General features: G+C 39.7%; 2 protein-coding genes and 1 long non-coding RNA gene across 5 annotated transcripts in view; 2 read left to right on the top strand and 1 right to left on the bottom strand.

Annotated features, from left to right (window-relative positions):
* The window catches only part of LOC110437702 (E3 ubiquitin/ISG15 ligase TRIM25), a 49,427-nt gene that overhangs the window by 1,190 nt on the left and 29,022 nt on the right, over nucleotides 1-19,215 (top strand). The window contains exons 2-7 of one of the 3 annotated variants that reach the window (XR_015509916.1): nucleotides 195-804; nucleotides 941-1,036; nucleotides 2,154-2,387; nucleotides 2,480-2,633; nucleotides 2,724-2,783; nucleotides 2,866-3,802. Coding sequence is in view for 2 of the 3 variants with exons in the window: in XM_087284735.1 (XP_087140861.1) it covers nucleotides 223-804; nucleotides 941-1,036; nucleotides 2,154-2,387; nucleotides 2,480-2,633; nucleotides 2,724-2,783; nucleotides 2,866-3,401 (1,662 nt within the window). In the remaining variant the exon portion in view is untranslated. Of the gene's footprint in view, nucleotides 1-194; nucleotides 805-940; nucleotides 1,037-2,153; nucleotides 2,388-2,479; nucleotides 2,634-2,723; nucleotides 2,784-2,865; nucleotides 5,700-19,215 lie in introns of those variants that run through there. The other 2 variants (XM_087284735.1, XM_087284736.1) reach the window with 2 other exon arrangements.
* si:ch211-276c2.4 lies at nucleotides 5,850-18,310 on the top strand. Its single transcript, XM_087284759.1, has 3 exons — nucleotides 5,850-5,962; nucleotides 11,570-11,762; nucleotides 13,122-18,310. The coding sequence occupies exons 2-3, from the start codon at nucleotides 11,678-11,680 to the stop codon at nucleotides 14,207-14,209; spliced, it is 1,173 nt and encodes a 390-aa protein (XP_087140885.1). The 5' UTR covers nucleotides 5,850-5,962; nucleotides 11,570-11,677; the 3' UTR covers nucleotides 14,210-18,310.
* LOC147840700 (uncharacterized) overlaps nucleotides 8,737-19,215 on the bottom strand; it is a 199,008-nt gene continuing 188,529 nt past the window's right edge. The window contains exon 2 of the long non-coding RNA XR_015510028.1: nucleotides 8,737-9,980. This is a non-coding gene — a long non-coding RNA (uncharacterized LOC147840700). The remainder of the gene's footprint in view (nucleotides 9,981-19,215) is intronic.

Here is a 19,215-nt window from a genome sequence, read left to right as displayed (position 1 = left end):
AGAACATCATACACAATCCTTTTGCTTATATTTAAAATATTAACATTAGATAATACTTTAGCCTCTTGACCTTATATGATAATGCATTCAGAGTTTTGCTTGATTAATCTTGTATGTTGATACTTAAAACTAAACATGTATATTTTTACATGTGCTTTTTCATGTGGACTAATCATAATGATTTCCCCTGGCAGAGCAGTTTCTATTGAAGCATCTTCAAAGATGTCTGAGTTGTCCTCAAGTGAGTATGTGGATCAGTTCAGCTGTTCAGTGTGTTTGGATCTGCTGAAGGAGCCGGTGACGATTCCCTGTGGACACAGTTACTGTATGAGCTGTATTACTGACTGCTGGAGCCTGAAGGAGCAGGGGCCGCCGTACCGCTGTCCCCAATGCAGAGAGAGCTTCAGTCAGAGACCTCTACTGAAGAAGAACACTCTGATAGCTGAGATGATGGAGACGCTGCAGAAGACGACCCTACAGACGCCTGCTGCTGCTGCTGCTGCTGCTGCTGTGGACTGTGATGTTTGCACTACAGAGAAGAACAGAGCTGTAAAGTCCTGTCTGCAGTGCTTGGCCTCCTTCTGCCAAACTCACCTGCAGCTTCACTATGAGTCTCCTGCGTTTATGAAGCACAAACTAGTGGACGCCTCCAGACACATTCAGGAGAACATCTGCCCCAGTCATGGAAGACCGCTGGAGATTTACTGTCAGGATGATCATCAGTGTATTTGTTACCTGTGCATGGTTGAGGGTCATAACAACCACAGTGTGGTGTCTGTGGATTCAGAATGGACCAATAAGAAGGTAATGAACTCTAATTGTGTCATTTCCCTGAGTTGAAATTAATTATCACAGAACAGTTTTCATTTTATTTGATTTGACATTTAATAAGTTCGCCATGCTTTTTCTATCTTTGTGTTTTGTCTTTACACATTTTCAGAAAGAGTTGGAGAAGATAAAGGTGGAGTGTGTAAAGCTGATCGAGGAGCGAGAGAAAGGTCAACAGGAACTCAGTAAAGCTGTCAAGCCTTTTAAAGTGAGTTTCAGAAGATGCAGAGCTTTACCCAGGCCCGGATTGGCTAATCGGGAGGACCGGGAGAATTCCCGGTGGGCCGGTCCGTTATTTGGCCGCGAGGGCCGGTGTCCCTAGTTCCAGAATCTGTTGCTCTCAGCAGTCACACTTTTTAAAAATAATTTATTTATTTACTTGACCACAGCCTTCTCATTCATTATTTTACCGCAGCTCTGCTCTTTTTATCTATTTTCTCGTAGCCTCGTGAGCAAGATGCAGCCTGCAGGTTAATGATGATATAACTAGATAAGTCACAATTCATCATACAGCTGTTGTGGTACAGTGGTTAGTACGTTAATTTATGACGCGGCCAACCTGCGTTCGGTCTTTGTCTAAGTAACAATTTTTTTTTTTCATTTTTATTGTTAAGACATAATACTGGTAGGGTTGTTGAACATTTGAAGTTCTAAAAGAGCTGTTTTCTCAAAAAAAGACGTGATAGTGTAATTAGAAACTGAATTGGAAATAACCTTATTTTAATATAGTCAGTGGTGAACTGAGGTGGGCCGGTCTGAGGCTTGAAACTCCAGGGCTGAAAAAGAGTCCCACTCCGGCCCTGGCTTTACCTATAATGCTTATGAAGATGTTCAGAGCACTGAAAATGCAATCGAGTCTCGAACCAGCGACCTTCTTAAAATAATAATATCAGATCATAAAAATATTCTAGTTCACTATGTATTTGTTTCATCAATGGATGAAAAGCACAAAATTAATTCTGTAACAGGGCTAGTAGTACACATGACTGTTTCTGCAGATACGCATTCAGGTATAGGTGGCATAGTGGCTCAGTTGTTAGCACTCATAGCAAGAATGCCAGCTGGCATTTCTGTGTGGAGTTTGCATGTTCTCCCCATGTTGGCGTGAGCTTACTCTGGTTGCTCCGGTACTTAATTGGCTGTAGTGTATGAGTATGAGAGTGTATAGGTGTTTCCCAGTGCTGCTGGAAGGGCATCTGCTGCATGAAACATTTGCTGGGATAGTTGGTGGTTCATTCTGCTGTGTGAAATGAATGAATCTGTTCACAAAAATGGAGTATTTAGGCTGTTGTCTCTGTATGATCACATCTCTCTGTCTCCATCAGAGTTCAGCTCAGAAGGCAATCAAGAGGATGGAGAAGGTGTTCACTGAGCTCATCTGCTCTCTGCAGAAGAAACGCTCTGAGATTAAAGAGCAGATCAGAGCTCAGGAGAAGACGGAGACAGATCGAGCAGAGCAACTTCACCAACATCTGCATCAAGAGCTGACACAACTCAGAAAAACACAAGCAGAGATCCACAAACTGCTCACTACTGAAGACCAGATCCACTGTCTGAAGGTGATGCAAGGCATTTCATCACACATTTGTGTACTAAGTCACTGATTCAGTCTTTTCCCAAAGCAAACAGTGCTGTATTTGTGTCATTTCAGAGCTGTGAGTCTGTGTGTGTTTTACCCACATTTGAAGATGTTCCCAGCTTCACTCCACACACTCATCTGTCTTTTAAAGACCTTTCATTCCCTCTATTCAGAGAGGCTTTAGAGGACGCCAGTCAACAGCAAACAGAGGCAATATCCAGAGAAGGTCTGCTTGTTTTGATGTTTTGTATTAGTTATGCTCAGTAGGATTACACCAAAAATATATTAATGCTGTGTTTTTGTTTCTTCTTTAAAGTGTCAAACGTTCATGTAGTAAATCCTCCACAACCAAAGACTCCAAATGAATTTTTGCAGTGTAAGTGGCTTCTTCAGGTCAAAAAATGTGTATAATCTGTTGCAGTGTTTTATAAACCAAGTGTTCTCTGTTTCATCTTCAGATCACTGTGAGCCTCATCTGGATCCAAACACGGCACACAAACATCTACTCTTGTTAGAAAACAACAGGAAAGTGTCATGCTCAGTTAAAGTCCAGCAATATCCTGATCACCCAGAGCGGTTTAGTCATTATGAATATGTGTTGTGTAAAGAGGGTTTGACTGGTCGCTGTTATTGGGAGGTAGAGGGCAGTGGAAATGAATGGGCTGTAGCCGTTTGCTACAAAGGCATTCAACGTAAAGGAATAGGTGACTGTAGATTTGGCTTCAACAAAATATCCTGGAGACTGGGCTATTTTAGGCAGCAATTTTGTTTTTTACATAATGTAAAACAAGTCTATATCCCTCTTGCCTCTAGAATAGGAGTGTATCTGGACCACAGAGCAGGAATTCTGTCCTTTTACAGCGTCTCTGACACAATGACCCTCCTTTATAAAGTCCAGACCACCTTCACTGAACCTCTGTACCCTGCATTTGGGCTTGGAGAAGGTTCTATCAGGATCAAAGAGCAGAACAGATTTCTCAAAGTCAAGAAATAGATGGCACACAAAATTTCCTGAAATTGCTCCACTAGGGATGTTCTGCCTTTTTCCCTTCCTGATACTGATTCCAATACCTGAGCTCTGGGTATGAACCAATACCGAGTACCAATACCTGAGTGTTCATTCATTCTTCTTCAGCATAGTGCCTTGTTTATTAGGGGTCGCCACAGCGAAATGAACCACCAACTATACCAGCATATGTTTTACGCAGTGGATGCACTTGCAGCCACAACCCAGTACTGGGAAACTTCCATACACACTCATTCACACTCATACACTACAGCCATTTTAGTTAATTCAATTCACCTACAGCGCATGTTTTTGGATTGTGGGGGAAACCGTAGCACCCAGAGGAAACCCACGCGAACACTTTGAAAACATGCGAGAAGGGTCTGGCTGCAAAGTTGCACTTGCACCTTCAGGCTTGCACGCTCGGGCTTGCATGCTTAGGCACAAACGCTTCCTATGCAAGTGACGTCGTTTACAATCGACACCTGCACTCTCCTGTCACGTCACTTGAAATCAACACAAATAAACCAAAAGTAATAAGTTTCCAGTTCGTTTGCGTTAACAGTGACAACGTTGTCAAATAATTTTCAGTACTCAAGTTGTACACCATAACTGATGCCCCACCAACCCGAAAAGCTGTTTGTTTATTCATCATATGATTATAATGCTTTAATGTAAATTTACAAAAGCAGGCTACTATTAGCAAAATGCGTGGGCCCTTAGAATCGTTCTAACTTCCCCCCTAGCAGGGCTCCTGCAGCTAGGGCTTAAACCAGTGACCTTCTTGCAAATTATAGCCATTCATTCATTCTACTTCAACTTAATCCCTTATTTATCAGGACTCGCCACAGCTGAATGACTCGCCAACTTATATTTTAAGTTTCCTGCATATGTTTCAAGCAGCGGATGCTCTTCCAGTCGCAACCCAGTACTGGGAAACACCCATACACTCTTACATTCAAACATACTCATCCGTTAAGGCCAATTTAGTTTATTCAATTCCCCTATAGCGCATGTGTTTGGATTGTGGGGGAAACTGGAGCACCACAGAAGCGCCAACTGACCCAGCCGGGATTCAAACCATCGACCTTCTTTCTGTGAGACGACAGTGCTAACCACTAAGCCACCGTGCCACCCAAAATTAAAGCCAACTGCAATAAAAGATTATCAAGGAAACCTCTAGCTTTGAAAAGGGTTGTACGGTAGCTCAGTCACAGCAATACAATGCACATGCAAGTTTCTTCAATGGTTCATAGAAATAGTAAGCGCTATTTAGAACCAGTGCAATGGTTCTTTAGAGTTTTTTTTTTGTTGTTGTTGGGGTTGGGAGGGTGATAAAGATGTTATATATCAGTATGAGCCAAAGAACCTCTATTATATTGTTTCATATTGTTTTAAGTGTAGTGATCACAGTTATTGAATTATATTGAACACAAATACGCCTTACTGGAAGGGCATCCGCTGTGTAAAAATTGGCTGGAAAAATTGCCGGTTCATTCCGCTGTGGCGACCCCGGATAATAAAGGCACTAAGCCGACACGAAGAAGAAAATACGCCTTAATTGCCATCATCTGACCAGTTCCATGTTTTTGTGTGTGTGTGTGTGTGTGTGTGTGTGTGTGTGTGTGTGTGTGTGTGTGTGTGTGTGTGTGTGTGTTTTCGGGGACTGTTGAATTGTGCAAGTGAGTAAAATAAAGTTGATTGGCTGCATTACAATCTTCAAACCACTACATCCTGCATGTCTTTTGTGTACACATACAGACAGTATATAACATCCAGTCGGTGAACTCTACAACACAACTGCAGTAAATATACATTGTCTTGAAACTTTGGTATTTCACTTTGATATATATCTTTAATAATGTGAATAGGCCAAATGTCAGCCCTTTTTTTCTTTATATGTTTATATATTCTTTTTGTTTAGTAATAAAGTAATATTTATTTTTTTAGATGTGTAAATGTACACATAAACCTGATGTATGTTAGCAATATTATAGAATACTGTAAGTTAATCTTTGTATAATTATTACACAGCGTTTCATTACATTTAAACCATTTTTTCCTTAATAACTTTGACGTGATTATTGAATTATATATTCTTATAGTTGTTTACACCTCATTTGAATATCATAGTTACTATAAAACTGGCAAAACACATTTTGAAGCAAATAAATATGAATTTATTTATGGACGTCAATAACCATTACCGGTTGTCAGAGATGAATTGATAACATGAATATAGCAAAGTGAGATAGAAAAATAAATCAATAGAAAGTAAAATAGAAATGTGTTTATTTGATAATTTTTACAAATATTTTACTTCATCATAGCCTACGCTCCTAACCAAAAGGTGGCGTTAATGCGCCTAGAAGATGAATGCCAACCGCTAATAAGGCTTTCAAAAGTGAAGAAGAGGAAGACGCGCGTGCGCGGATCAGTGTAGCGCAAGAGAAGAAGCAAGTGCTGAAGTAATAAAAACGCATATTTGTGTCCCGTTTTTTATTGATTATAGTAAAACATACCGGCAGAGAGATCTTCACAGCCTATGAGTGAGTGTGCACTTCTGTTTCATTAGGATATCCTTTCGTATTTTAATGTTATTTCAATGCAAGAGTTGATGTTTGTGTTGTTGTGTTCGGGCTGCAAACTGTAAGAGTTGAGCTTTAAATTAGATCAAGTCTAAAATAAATCGGTGAATGGCTTTTTGCAACTACTCTTACTCATTTGTGGTTTTCAAATGAATGTACAATTGTTCATTTGTAGAGTCCCTTTAATAATAAAAAAGTGTCGGCTGAATGTAAACAATGCGATGCAACGGGCTTTCTAAAGCGCTTAACGTGGCTTTATGTGTCTAAACATCAACCAGAGAAACCCACATTTCCTGTCAAACTTTACTTGTTATTAACTCTATTGTAAAAACAATGAGTCCCAATTACATAGATAAAGTGAAAAACAGCACGTTAGGCATTTTCTCCCCCATTTAAGTCTATTATAAATACTTAACAGCCTGGGGAAACCACATTATTATCACATTTTACTCATGACAAACACTTTCTGATGTCAAAAGAATGAGCTCTCATTTTAGTGAGTGAAAATTGTCACGTTATGTGTTGTTCCCTATTGAAGTACATTATAAAATGAAAAGGCTTAACTTGGTTCCCCTATTGAAGTCCATAACAAGGAAAGGCTCAATATAACAACAGCCGAGGGAAACCAAACTTTAAAAAGGCTGTCCATAAAATCAAATTTTATTTGTGATAGATTAACCCTTGCTGTCAAAGGATTTGATTGTGCACGGCATTGACACCCCCACAATAACATTGGGAAAACGCTTAAAGTTGCTTTATATAAGTTTTTGACTCTTCTAAATTATACAAATGCCATAATATGTTTGCAGATATTTAAGAAACATGCCAAGTGAACATACTTGTTTATCTGAAAAACAATGCTGAAGTCAGATATTCTGCTTTGAAAATGTGTTTTCTGTGTCGATTCTGTTCCCTTGTGGAATCCCAGTTCCCCCTTTACGAAGTGTGTCCCCTAACATCGTATGCCGACACACCTAAACACAAGTGGATGTACGGAAAGCAAAGTGGTTCTAAAAGTACGTATTTTTTTCGAACTTGAAAATAAAAAGGACTATAACTGTAGGTAGGCCTGTGCGCAATATTAAACTAGGGTGCATAAACTCAGACATTAGGAAAAAAGCTGAGAATACAAACAAGAACCACAGAAAATACGTAGAAAATATGTGGGAGTGTAAAATTTATTTTATTACGCTACTTTGACATTGCAAGACATGAAAGCTAGCCAACACTCTTGTTCTTTTTCGCTTTCCGTACATCCAGTTGTGTTTGTGTTCGTCTGCATACACTGTTAGCGGACATGCTTCGTAAACAAGAAACTGAAATTCCAGAAGGGAACAGAATCGACTGCTACACCAGAGCGTCTGTCTTTGTTTTGATAATTTTACCCGGCCAATTATATATCGGCACCCCGGGTTGCCTTCGTGGAAAACAGCATATTTCATTTATTTATTCTGAAAGGCTCTAAAAGCATGCGTCCGTGACTGAAATGCGACCTCTGGTGCACAGTAGCAGACTCTGAAATGAGACCGATTCACTTCCACATGAGGTGGTTATTAATTAGCAAATGATTTAAATATTACGACTGTAAACATTAGGTGAGCAGGTTACACTGTAACCCATATCCTAACAACACACAACGTGACGAGCTACGCGGTGATAAGCAATTTGGCTGACGAAAACACCACAGCACAGAAATTTAAATACAGCCATTCAGAAGCACAGAATATGCACTCACCCGCAAAATGGTAAGGTTTATAATCTATTTAATACATATTAAACCTCTTTAACATTATTAAAGGGTCACAAAACACATTTTTTGAGCTGTTGACAGTCGTATATGTGTCCCACACTGCTAAAAACACTATTAGGACACCTATATTTCACTAAAAAGTGTAAATTGGTTGTTTTTGCGTTATTTCAAGCAAATTTGTACTTCCTGTTTGAAACGAATTTTTGAAGCTGCGTCACGGTCATGACATAATAGCCTGTATTCCAGCTGCAGACTGGACGTCTGTGCCTGAGTGTGTCTTATTACGTCTTACAGTGTGTTGCATTAATGCATGAATAAGGCTTGGTTCAAACCAATCAGCGCGCTCTATTGTGCAACTTCATTAATATTCATTAGTGTCACCTTGTTTACGCCACAGAGACGCCACGTTGTGTTGGCAAAACAAGCGTGAAGTGTTGCTTTTATAGTTTGCTGCCATTAAGTTTCGTTTTCATTTTCTCTCTGTGAGAGCTCAGACTCACGTGTGGATTACAGTGTACGTGACGCTCGACAACAATAACTTACGTGTCTAAGGGGGAACATTGTTTACCTGAGAGCTGTTCTCATCTGCAAATGCTGAGATCCGGATTCGCTTGTAACGTTAGCCTTCTCTTCATAAAGACGCGGCTCTAGTTGCTGGTGATTGTCCTGTCTCTACAGATTTGGTAAGTGAGCGACCAGTGCTCTTTGTATATTCAGTTTGTTCGTATCGAATTAAGTTAACTATTGCACTGAGTGCAAACATAGCACCGCATTTTGTGACCGGAATAACACACGCGGCTTTCTGACGCTACCTGCCGTGTGCATCTAAGTTTCCGGGAAATGCAGAGTTTTTTTTTCTCTCATTCGCCGTGCGGTATCAAACATTGCATGAAAAATACACGCTTAGAGCAGATCCTCAAATCAAATATCGCGTTTGTCGCGAGGGGCATGAATGAATTCCCTGAATGAAAGAGCCAAACTGCAGTTAAAGTCCAACATTTAATAGTTTGGCAAATAATTCGACTACAGATGTCCATGTAGGTTAAACACCATCACTTTCTCCTGTGTGTATTTTGACTCTGAAACTCGCGCGTGCCCAAATAGACACTCCCACACCATCCCACTTTAGTTCCTCCGACACTCCCCCCTAAACAGAGCTGGACACGCCCACTTTTCTGACTTTTTCCAAAGTACAGGTGTGAAAACACCCTGCTGAAACGAGGGGGTTTCATGGCCCTTTAAATGTAGATGCTGAATCACTGATATGTGTTGGTTTGCACTGAGTCAGTCTAAAGTTCAATTTCAAACGGTTTATTTTATTTTCTAGATCTGAGGTGAACTATCTGCTGCTGCTTTCAGTATATGACAGTAAATGTCATGTAAAATGGCATTCAAGCTCACAATATTAGCATTTAACACTGAATAAAGCACATGAGGTTTTCCTGGGATAATCATTGTCTGTTTTCTGTTGTTCGTCTGTGAGAAATAGCAGCTGTGTCCAGTATATCAATTCAAAATGTTGGTTAGGACAAAAACTCCCTTTAATATGGAAATATTCTTTCTATCGGGTGCCATTGTTTTATTTATAACACTGTTTAAATCACTCGCTCCTGTCCTCAATCTGGCAACTTGCACTTGCCTGTTTTGATCCAGGAGTGCAATACCTACTCCAACCACTGGCTTGTCAAGCTTATTCTTTTGATAGTAATTAGTGTTCAAGTAAAATTTGATAGAAATTAGTTTCCCTCCGCTTGTTGTTAAGGTGCAATAGGTCATGTTAAACTTTTTCCTTATAATAGCTTTTAAAGGGGGGGAAACACTTAACGTGCTGTTTTTTTACTTTATCCATGTAATTGGGACTCATTGTTCTTACAGTAGAGTTAATTACAAGACAAATTTGACAGAAATTTGGGTTTCTCTGGTTGATGTTAAGGTACATTAAGCCACGTTAAGCTTTTTCACGTTAAGCATTTTAGAATGTGTCTAATGTAATGTAGGTCTGCGTTTGTTATGTTTCTTTGTTGACTGAAGAAAGTAACATGTGCCGTGTTTATGCCCCAAATGTTTAATCGTCTATAAATATTCAATATTTTCATCTGAAAACTTGAGTTAAATTATACTAAAGTATTACAGGGTTACCATGCTTCAGTTTCATTGAAGTGAATCTGGTTTTATATTCACACATTTGATCAAAATTGTGGCATGGTCCCTATATTGTTTACCAAGACACTTTGAATATTCGGTCTAACATTTAAGTATGACCTCAAAACAACATTAGCTTTATTATTTTGACTGTGAACAATGTTGTACTTTGATAGTCATTGGCTGATAATATGATTTCACTATGTAGAAATTGCGAAGAATACTTTTCTGAAATTATATTATTAAGAAGAAAGTCTGATTGTGTGAATATGAAGCCAACTTTACCTCAATGTGAATTTCAGACATGAATTCAAGGCCTGGAAAGTACTGAAAAACAAACCTGGGCCCTTGAAAATGCTTGAATTGAACATTTATGGTGTTATTTCAACAATTGCACGGTGATGCTTTCAAAAACTGATTAGAAAAACGAAAAAATACTTAATTTAAAAATCATTTGGGTAAAGTTGGTTTTATATTTGCACATTCTGACTTTTTGATTAATAATATAAATTCAGAAAAAGTATTTTTTACCATTTCTAAATAGTGAATACATATTAGCAGCCAGTGACTATTAAAGAACAACATTGTTCGCAGTCCATTAAATATTGCTAATGTCAATTTGAAGTCATACTTGCATGCGTATTCAGACTGAATATTAAAAAAGTAGCATGGTAAACCGGCAGCTAGCTCTCTGCAAGTGGCTGTGCTGGCAGCTAGCTCTCTGCAACTCTCACATGGTCGCCCACTGAAGCTAAGCAGGGCTGCGCCCGGTCAGTACCTGGATGGGAGACCACATGGGAAAGCTAGGTTGCTGCCGGAAGTGGTGTTAGTGAGGCCAGCAGGGGGCGCCCAACCTGCGGTCTGTGTGGGTCCTAATGCCCCAATAGAGTGACGGGGACGCTATACTGCTCAGTGAGCGCCATCTTTCGGATGAGACGTTAAACCGAGGTCCCGATTCTCTGTGGTTATTAAAAATCCCAGGATGTCCTTCGAAAAGAGTAGGGGTTTAACCCCGGTATCCTGGCCAAATCTGCCCACTGGCCTTTGTCCATCATGGCCTCCTAACCATCCCCATATACCAATTGTTTCATCACTGTCTCCTCTCCACCAATCAGCTGGTGTGTGGTGTGCGGTCTGGCGCAAAATGGCTGCCGTCGCGTCATCCAGGTGGATGCTGCACACTGGTGGTGGATGAGGAGATCCCCCCATTGTGTGTAAAGCGCTTTGAGTGCCCAGAAAAGCGCTATATAAATGTAAGGAATTATTATTATTATTATTAAACACTATAAGGAGCATGTTACAAGTAGTCACTGAGGCAATATGCAAATATAAAACTAACTTTACCTCAATCATTTTATCAGTGTTTCAGAAACCACATTTGAATATTGCCATTATAGAATTCAACTAATTGTATTACTATTTTGTAAGCATGACTGTTTAAATGACACATTCAAAACATCATCATTACACTTGATGTTTAATGTCAATATTAAGTGTAAGCAAAATCTTAAGTACAGGAAGGACTTTCATGGTGCCATGTATGCTGGGGGTTAAAATTCAAATCGAGCACCTTATTGGTGACTTTTAAAAAGTCTTTAAATTTAATGTGGGAACCCTGGTATTAGTAGAAGTATTAGTTTTGTATAAATCTATTAACTTCTCTTTGAATTTGGCAGAACTGATGTCCCTCTGCTAACAGTTCATCAATAAAGGTTGGGAGTATCCTGCGAAAGAGACAAAGTCTGCGAGTAAACGCTTTGTGTGTGTGTGAGAGACTGCTGAAGATGGAGTTTTTTGAAGTGGAGATCGACCTGAGTGAGCTAGAACAATCCACAGTGAGTGATGAAGAAGATATCGAGGAACAAGCAGGTTGGTGTCTGTTCTTTATTCTTCATAATTAGTTTAACTCTGTTTTTTATTGAAATACATTAGTCAGAGAGCCACAGCATCAGATACATAGAATCATTAGACATCAACTGCTCCAATGTGGTGGTAAAACACAATTTGCTCACATTTTCTTTCTCTCTGAATAAAATAATACAATTTTATATATATATATATATAAAATAAAAATCTTAATAAAATAACATCATAGATAAAAAAGCTTTCAAGATTTCATGTGACATAAGCAGTATGAGAATACAAATGAGAGAGTAAATGCATCTGGATAGTCATATTAGCAGCGGATAGTTCATCTACAAATTAAAAAAAAAACATATATATATATATATATATATATATATATATATATATATATATATATATATATATATATATATATATATATATATATTCTCTTTTTACTCATCCTTATTATGTTTTTTTTCTGTTGAACACAAAAGAATATATTTAGAAGAATGTTGTAATTTGGCTACCACAAACATCCATAATATGAAAAATCTAATACTATGGAAGTCAATAGTTACTGGTTTTCAAAATATTTATTTTTGTGTTCAACAGAAGAAACAAACTCAAACAAATGTGGAGAGGGTGCTCGCTGCAGAGCCATCTGAGGAGAGCTGAGCTCCAGCGAGGGGGAGCATGAGCTGTCGCTCCTCCTCCTGTAAGCTGTTTTAATGCGTACACCAACCCCACCCCTAACCATACCCCCAGTGACATCACTCGTAGAAGTGCAAAAAAGGTGGAGCTCAAGCTTAAGCTCCCCCTCGCTGGAGCTCACCTCTCCTCAAATGGCTCTGCAGCGAGCACCACTTGGAAATGTGTGACAATTAAAGAGGGAAGGAATGATGACAAAAACTTTAGGAGTATGACAGTTAAGGCAAATCGATGTATAATTGTATACATAAGCAATATCACAAGAATAGCAGTGCGATGTGGCTGTATCGGCACTGGTGGGAGGCTTGCGTTGTGCCTAAAGCAGGTCACACACCAGAAGCGCCGCGACACAACGCGCACATGACAGTTTAAAGTATCGCACACCATACATTCGCATGATATTTAACATGAAACTAATCAGAAGGCGCTCTGTGGCGTGGCTGAAAAATTAACTGCGTCCTGAGTCGTGGCCGGGTGCTGCCGACAGCCGCCGACTTGCCGCGCAGGTGTGTGTATCCTGATAGAAACCTATGTTTAGAATTCTAAAATGCATGGCGATGTGTGGCGTTGTGTGGCGCGCCGCCGACCTGCTTTAGTGTCCCACTGCCATAAAACGTACCGAACCGTACCATTCAGTTTAAACGAGCCATAACTGACTGTTCTTTATTTTAGATCAAGAATTAAATGAAGAGGAAGAAGATGAAGAGGATGAGGATGATGATGATGATGATGATGAGGATGATGAAGATGAAGATGAAGAAGATGAATATTATAAATCAAAGAAAACTCCAAAAACATCCAAAACGCTGCACACGTGCTCACAGTGTGGAAAGAATTATAAGCATATATCCTCTCTCAGAATTCACCTGCTCAGTCACACTGGAGAAAAGCCTTTCCACTGTGATCAGTGTGAGAAGACATACAGCACCCTTTCAGGCCTGAAAATTCACCAGGTGGTTCACTTCAGCGAGAGGCCTTACTCCTGCTCGGTCTGCGGACGGAGCTTCTCCCGCTTGGACAGCTGCAAACAACATCAGAAAACGCACGATAAAGTGCGAGATCACGTGTGCACCGAGTGCGGGAAGAGCTTTACCACGTTCAGCCAGCTCAAACAGCATCAGATCATTCATTCTGGATTAAAACCGTTCAAGTGCTCCTACTGTGACCGGAGTTTCACCCAGGCCGGAAACAGGAAGTCTCACGAGCGGATTCACACCGGAGAAAAGCCGCATCGGTGTACTGAGTGCGGAAGGAGTTATAAAGATCTGACGGGTCTTAAAAATCACATGCGCGTTCACTCCGGGGAAAAGCAGTATGTGTGTGAACACTGCGGGAAAGGGTTTAATTCGGTGTCAAATATGCGGTACCACCTGAGAGTCCATACCAATGAGAAACCGCACGTGTGCTCCATCTGTGGCAGGGGGTTTTCGTTGCTGGTCAGTTGTACGTTGCACGAAAAAATACACACAGGTGAGAAGGATAAAGTGTGCGATGATTGCGGGAAAAGCTTCGTCACTAATGGTCAGTTGAAACGACACAGAGTCGTTCATTCTGGAAAGAGACCGTACCAGTGCTCGTATTGCGAGAAGAGTTTTTCGGTGTCGGCGCATCTGAAAATACACATGCGACTTCACACTGGCGAGATGCCGTACCGCTGTGCTGACTGCGGAGAGAGTTTTCGACATTCAAACTCGTTAGCCATTCATAGGAGAAAACACGATCAGCCTGAGCAAAGTCCACCTGTTCATACGGTTAGCTAACTTTCAAGTGTAATTAGGGGTGTAACAATACTTTGTGATATTGAGAAATCGCAAAATAAAATTTGTGAATGATAGTGATGGGAAGTTTGTATAAGGGCTGCACAATATATCGTAAAATTATTATTAAAGCGATAATAGTATATGCAACATGCAGTACAGTTGAAGTCAGAATTATTCGTGTAGCTGCCCTTTGGCTTCCACGAATGAGACAGAGAGTTTCTGACGGGTGCTTGATTCTTTATTATGCTCAAGACGAGAGCTATTTAACTTTCGTTGCGTATCACCGTGAAACTACACAAAGAAACAACAAAAATCAATTTAAAAAAACTACAAAATACAGAAAAATATGACAAATAAAGATACAATGTACAGAGCGATATATGAAAATGAAACAATGAAGTATATGAAGACAGATTGAAACAACTAAAAAAAAGGCAGAGCTCACGATTAACATAAAAACAAACTCATGTGGCTTAAACAATTAACTTCACATGCCTCGCTCCGCTTTACCAAAGGGTTCTATATTATAAATTGAGCAGGATTAAGCCTCCTTTCTCCATAAATCGCTACTTCTCTCCATGAACTGCACAGAAACAGGTATCCTCTTCGCTTTGCTAGCCTGATTATCCTATTTGTTACCTGGACTACCGAAACATGTGATATGCTCTGAACATATTTAAAGTGATATAATCATTTAGTGGTCACTTACAAATCGTCCTCCTGTGAATTATTATTATTATTCATTCATTCATTCATTTCTTTTCCGGGGTTGCCACATCGGAATGGACCGCAAACTTATCCAGCATGTGTTTAACGCAGCGAATGCCCTTCCAGCCGCAACCAATCACTGAGGAAAACAGTAATAATCCTAATATTGAAATTTTTTTTAGTTTAGCATGCAGTATCGAGATGATATCGTATCATGAGTTTAGTATTGCAATATGTATCAAATCCTGACTTAAGTGTATTGTTACACCCCTGTTGTCTATTCATAGTAAGTGCAGTGTTACAATAACTAAGGAGTAATTGATGACATGCCATTGATTAATTAGAAAAAGGGCGTCCTGCTGATTTGGTTCAGAAGGCCACTTTTTTTTCAGACGGCTCACTGGTCAGGTATACATCCGCGCTGAAGTATAAAGGTGAAAGTCATCATAGCTTGCATAGAATAGACCCAGCTCCCAACCCAACTTTGAGAATAGATTAACGCCGATATATATATATATTTTTTATCGTGTGATAAGAGTCTTGCGTTAACGCAGCACAGTAACGCCGATAACAGCCCACCACTACTATATGCATATTTGTTTGGTCCTGTTCAAGAGGTAACATCCGATTCCGATCAAGTCTTAAACTGCGTGATCGGGCATGATTTCCGATCACTTGATCAGATCTGGACATCCATACTAGTTTATTTTGTATTTTTTGGCTTCTAATTATGTCTTACCTGTTGTCTGGAATCGTTCCTCACCAAACTTAAACACCATCATCCCAGTCAACTCAAATCCTCCCACATCTGCGGCGAGCAACTAGTAAAGTCTAGATTGGATACGCAGCCGGCCAGAAGTGCGCTATGCACATCAATATAGCAGCATTTTTATGACACTGTATAACAATAAGTAATATTTTAACAGTTCTGTGACGGTTGGGTTTTGGGTTGGGGTGGGGGTAGACATTAAACAATACAATTAATTGGGTAATTTAATAGATAGTATAAATAATACTCCGACAACTACTGATTTACATTACTGTGATGCTTGGGTTTAGGGTTGTGGTGGGGTGGACGTTATTAAAATACATTAAACAGGAATTTTAATGAATAATATAAATAATTCTTGTTGACTTCTGGCCGCGAACGTATCTGATCTTGCAACAATTTAAGCCACTGGACAAACTGGTAACAGTGGGAAAGCTATTGATATGGAGGTAAACGGTCAGCTGTTGAGCATGAAGTGGAACAGCGTCTTAGCGCCCCGTAGCGTTTGTTTTAAAAATAGTGCAGACATGCATTACCCTGGCTACATAATTTGTGGTCTCCAAAAATGTATATAGGGCTACATTTTCAGAATGACCGTATGATGCAAAAATCTATGATACGCTGATCCTATTAACAAGTTTCAAATAGTTTTCAGGTTCTTTATTTTTAATTTTTTTATAATTACTTTTTAGGGTTTTTTCAACTTTATTATGACAGGACAGTAGACAATTCAGACAGGAAAGCAGTGGGAGCAGAGAGAGGGGAAGGATCGGCAAAGGACCTCGAGTCTGGAATCGAACTCTGGTCGCCGTGAGCATGTTGGTGCTATATGTCAGCGCGCAGTACCACTAGGCTACTGGCGCCAACAGTTTTCAGGTTCTTTATTGTGTTGTTTTTCCAGAACAGTGCATAAATACAAGGACAAAACGAAACTGTAAATCTGACATGGAAAATTTTGAAAGCATTCACATATAGGATATAAGGTTGGGCGATGTCGAACAATTTGGCATCGTATGATATCTTATGTGAAACATCGCTTTGGACTATATCTTCGTCATTGTAGGAGGCGGTGAATTAATTATTTATGAATAATTAGTTAACTCACAACCGATTAATTATTTGTAGCCTACCATTTCAACTACTTGACCCTTACTTAACCAAATCATAAAGAGATAGAGATGAGTTACACAAAATATACCACCTGTCAATCACTTTTTCCGCGGAACTCTGGCATGAATAGGCAGATTGATCTTTGTCGTTATAATGGTATTGACAAACTTGGTTGGTAAAAAAAAGGTGCAGGAACCAGCCATCAGTATATGAGGTTTATTGCTAAAATTACTAAGTACAAGCGTAAAAGCGAAAGATTGAAGCAGTGTACTGACGCTGTGACACGTTACCTGATTGATTCGTTAGATAGAGACAAGATTGATTAAAGATCACGTTTAATAACTTAAGTGAGACGCAATCCAGCGGTACATCCTTGATAAACTGTCCGACATACACTGCTCTCTTGGGTTTCGTGCTCAAAGCACCCGCTGACTACTTGGAGCTCAGACGTCCGCATATGCTGCAGCGCACGTGTGTGTGTGTGTGTGTGTGTATGGTCACGTGATGTGCATATTCAGCAGTAAAGAGGGAGATCTTTTCAGAAACGCCAGTGTGGACGTGGATCATTTTTGTTCTTAAATGCCATTCTAAAACTAAGACTATTAGTGTAAAACGGGACCTAAGTGGGTATTTTTCGCGAGCATGTTGCTGCTGCGATGGGGGTGGGGGGAGGATTGAGATGCCGGCTCAGCATTGTGATGTCTATTGGCCGACTATCGTCTATCGTATCGACCCAATCCTAATAGGACATACACATTTTATTGTCCATATCAGTAATTTAAAAGCTCCTTTGAAACAAACTGTCCATCTGTGACTTTATTGACTTGAATGAATTGTAAAGATAGGAAAAGTCCATTATATTAACGAGTTGTAGGTAACACATTTATTTTATAATATGTGTGCTTAATATGTACTAGGGTTGGGTTCAAGGGTAGTTTTAAGTGTAGTAGTTCTTACCCAATTTATGTAATGATTATAAGTAGGTTGTATGTACATGAGTAACAGGACTGTAAAATAGAGTGCTACCAAGGTTTATGGCAACATTAGTAAGCATTATTCAGCGAAACACCACAGTGTTTTCTTCAGATCCAGCACCTATAAAATGATGCCAGATTTAGATTAGGTGAATGTGTTGTTAGTAGAAGTATGGCTGATGTGAAATGGATGCATTTTCCATTATGTTTGGAGGCAGGAAAAGTGCTGAATCTCATTCATTTATTTCTCTTTGGCTAAGTCATTTATCTGGGGTTGCCACAGTGGAATGAACCAGCAATTAATCCAGCTTAGTTCCCTTCCAACCACAACCCAGTACTGGGAAAGTGTTGAATCTCTGAAATAGTTTATTCCAAGTGTTATTGTGAAACAAAATACAATAATTAGTCATTTAATTCATGATTCTGATTATTCATTTTGAGTTTCTGACTTATATTTGTAGTTATTTAGTTCTTTTAGCAGAAATGGTTGTCTTCATGCTCTGATGACAAAACAAATAAAATAAAAAAGTAGTAAAAGAATACTGTGTTTGTCAACTATTGTGTTTATTGTATTAATTAAATTCAATTTACCTTTATTTGTATAGCGCTTTTACAATGTTGGTTGTGTTGAAGCAGCTTCACATAAAAGATCATAGTAAATAGGAACAGTGTAGTTCAGTTTTCAGAGTTTAAGTTCAGCTCAGCTCAGTTCAGTGTGGTTTAATAATCACAACTGAGAGTCCAAAAACTGAAGAGCAAATCCATCAATGCGCAGCTCTACAGATCCCGAACCATGCAAGCCAGTGGTGACACCGGTGAAGTAAAAACTTCACCAATTGGCGAAATTGAAGAATTAAAAAACCTTGAGAGAAAGCAAGCTTAACATGACCATTTCTACGCTGGCCAAACGTCTTGTGTAGAGCTGCAGTCTAGGCGCCGGAGGCAGGAAGCTGGACCTCAGCGAAGACTCGTCAGTCTCTGGAGCGTCACAGGACTCAGTCTCATGCTCTCCACTCCTCCATGACCACCACAGCAGCTGTTCAGGATACAGCCTGGTCCAGGATATGGAAACCTTGGGATCAACTCGTCGCTGGTCTTGGATCGAATCAGTGGCGCTGCGTAGTCTGAGGATCTCGGGATGAGTAAGTATCCCCAGGTATTAATCTAAAAAAAAAATCCTGCAATTGTCTCTATTTCAAAACGAAGAAGAAGCCAATCAGTTTTCCAGCTGCTTGGTTTAACATGACAACACCTGTTATTTCTGCCAGACTATGAGCTAAAACACAACAAGCCTTTCTTACTGGATGCCAGAGGTGTTTTCTGATGTAGTAAAACAATGTGATGTGGTGAAGCCACAACTGGCAGCTACAGTAGCTCTCTGCCACTCTCACATGGGCGTATTACTCATAAAGAGATTGTGATTTTGTTTGATTCCTCTGCTTTTA

The sequence above is a fragment of the Danio rerio genome, chromosome 15 (genome assembly GCF_052040795.2).
Source record: "Danio rerio strain M-AB ecotype USA chromosome 15, GRCz13ab, whole genome shotgun sequence".
In the NCBI taxonomy this organism is placed as follows: Eukaryota; Metazoa; Chordata; class Actinopteri; order Cypriniformes; family Danionidae; genus Danio; species Danio rerio.
Note: the sequence above shows the minus strand (reverse complement) of the source record. Positions and strands in the feature narration are given on the sequence as shown.

Bases quoted from the DNA above. Each gene is read 5' to 3' on its own strand.
- si:ch211-276c2.4 (XM_087284759.1), top strand. From the start codon at position 11,678: ATGGAGTTTTTTGAAGTGGAGATCGACCTGAGTGAGCTAGAACAATCC. The intron at 11,763-13,121 runs GTTGGTGTCTGT...TCTTTATTTTAG, and splicing joins AGATATCGAGGAACAAGCAG to ATCAAGAATTAAATGAAGAG.